Here is a 2,500-nt window from a genome sequence, read left to right as displayed (position 1 = left end):
CCGTATACAAGAGGCTGAGGATGATGGAATTCAAGGAGGCCAACTGGTTCGTGCTCTCTGTGTCTGTGCAGCGTGGCGTGTATTGTCTTTGTCGCTCCGTGGTGTGATGTCTTTTGTTCGTATTTTGCTCGGCCTTTTGTGATACTCTCGCCTCTCTTCTCTGCCCTTTGTTGTAGGAAATTGTACTGTTGTTTGTATCGATAATTTGTATGATAGTAATTGGTTTCATTTCGTAACTCTTAATTTCGTAGCGTGCGGGATGAACTGGTATCACTAATTCCTTGTTTAACAGTATAGAGATGAGGTTTTCACTATTCACAAATTTTATTTCCATTATAATCTTATTTCATGTCAGTTTTAACGCTTTCAGTACTGGGACGCATTTTTACTCTGAGTTTTGTACGATTAGAACATTTTATTGACATTAAGAGGGGTCTATGCAGGGCAGGAGATTAATGGCCAGAGTCTTCACTATTTAAATTCCCCACGTGAGTCTCTAAAGCTGTATAAAACCACCAAATAGTAAACAGAATGGATATGGAAACGCGTCCTGTAATGAAGGAGTTATTACTTTTTTTTTCCGAAGCTTATTTTTTTTATTTAATTTTTTTTTTGGGAACGGTGTCTAAACGAGCCTCTTCCTTTACAAGTATGTCTTTCAGTGGCTTCCTTTCCATGTATGAAAAAAAAGCTTTCTTCTCACGATAAACATAGAGAGAAGTGGATAGCTGGAATGGGTAACGAGATAACAACAGGAAACTAAGATATATATATAAAAAAAAAAAAACACCGCAAGAGTAACACTGGCAAAGATTAAAAAAATAAAAAGAAAAGAGAAAAGAAAAAAGCATGACAACTGAATATCACACCCACTTACACACACACACACACACACACACACACACACACACACACACACACACACACACACACACACACACACACACACACACACACACACACACACACACACACACACACACACACACACACACACACACAGTTACACAACATTACCCTTCCCTTTTTAGTCTCCCAAACACAATAGCTGGTGGAAAGAGACTCTCGTGGGGCCTGGCGAGTGGTAATGAAGCGGGCAGTGGCGGTGGAGGCCAACAGAGAGATCATAAATAAAGGCAGGAGAGGGCAAGCGAAGGTTTGTTAGAGCGACAGAGATTTGTGAAGGACGGGTTTTTTGGAGAACTAATGGACGCTCTTGAAAGCAATTGGTGGCTGCAAAAGGGCCGATAGAAGCTCAAGAGTGGTTCACGAGGATAGAGTGGCAAGGTGGAGTGGCGGCATGGAGTGGGCTGTGGAGGTTACGTGATGGAGTGGACGGGTAGGGGCTTCTGGGCGCTAGGATAGAGCTGGGGGATGGAGCGGGTCTTTCGAGGCTGAGAATGGTGGAATAGGACGATGGAGTGGGATGTGGAGGATGGGAAAGGACGAAACTGTATGTTGAGGTACGTTGATGGGGCTGTGAAGGCTGAAAAAGGCCGGAACAGAAGGATGAGTGGGCTGATATGGCTGAGAGGGAAGGATGGAAGAGAAGGATGTAATGGTCTTAGAAGGATGGAAGGGAAGAGATTGAAGGGTCTGGAAAGATTAAAGGAAAACAACGTAATGGTCTGCAAGAATAAGATAATGAAATGATCTAGGAAGGATAAAATAAAGAATATAAGAAGAACATAAGAAAAGGAGGGAAGCTACTAAAGGAGGCTGGAGTGCATTGGTCTAGAAGGATGAAAGGAAAACAACGCAATGGTCTGGAAGGATAAAAGAATCGAGTAGTTTAGAAAGGATTAAAGGAAGGGATGCAATGGTCTGGAAGGATTAAAAAAATGTAATAGTCTAGGAAGGATAGAAAGGAGTGGAATGGTCTAGAAGGATAAAAGGAAAACAACGCGATGGTCTGGAAGGATAAAAGAATGGAATACTATATGAAGGATGGAAAGAAGGAATGCAATGGGCTGTGAAGGATGGAGAAGAGTACAATATTGGGAGGACCTAAGGAACATTTGAGTTAGGACTAATCAAGCTACGGAGTCAAGGAGGATGAGAGAGAATGGAATGTATAGGACTTCAGGAGGTGAGGAGCGTAGGATACTTACCCCGGCGAGGTAGTAGAGGCACCAGGCGATGATAGTGTTGTAGTAGAGGGCGACATTGAACGATACGAAGGCGGAGGCGACACCGATGCCACCGCAGTAGGGCGACACCTGTGGAGGGAGAAGGACACGCTCTCTCAGACACCTCGGCGGCACTTACACACTTGAGGAGTTTTGCGGGACACCTGTTGCGTGTGCTCTAGGGCGAGTGAGCACCTGTAAGACACCTGTAGCTTTTGGGAGATTTGAGGCCGTTTATCTTGCCTTGAATGTTGTTTCCTGCTTTTGTATTACCTTTCTTATGTTTAAAGGTTCTTATTTAAAGTTGTTTGTATTGATTATCACCTGAACACTTCATTTATCTTGCCTTGAATGTTGTATCCTGCTTTCAT

At 43.3% G+C, this 2,500-nt stretch overlaps 1 protein-coding gene across 5 annotated transcripts in view; it reads right to left on the bottom strand.

Annotated features, from left to right (window-relative positions):
• The window catches only part of LOC123514087 (sodium-dependent neutral amino acid transporter B(0)AT3-like), a 79,723-nt gene that overhangs the window by 25,857 nt on the left and 51,366 nt on the right, over positions 1 to 2,500 (bottom strand). For all 5 annotated transcript variants that reach the window (XR_006677513.1, XM_045271711.1, XM_045271708.1 and 2 more), the window contains one exon: positions 2,112 to 2,219. Coding sequence is in view for 4 of the 5 variants with exons in the window: in XM_045271711.1 (XP_045127646.1) it covers positions 2,112 to 2,219 (108 nt within the window). In the remaining variant the exon portion in view is untranslated. The remainder of the gene's footprint in view (positions 1 to 2,111; positions 2,220 to 2,500) is intronic.

Source organism: Portunus trituberculatus, chromosome 37 (assembly GCF_017591435.1).
Source record: "Portunus trituberculatus isolate SZX2019 chromosome 37, ASM1759143v1, whole genome shotgun sequence".
Lineage (NCBI taxonomy): Eukaryota > Metazoa > Arthropoda > Malacostraca > Decapoda > Portunidae > Portunus > Portunus trituberculatus.
The sequence above is the reverse complement of the archived record's forward strand: the minus strand, read 5'-3'. Positions and strand labels throughout refer to the sequence as shown.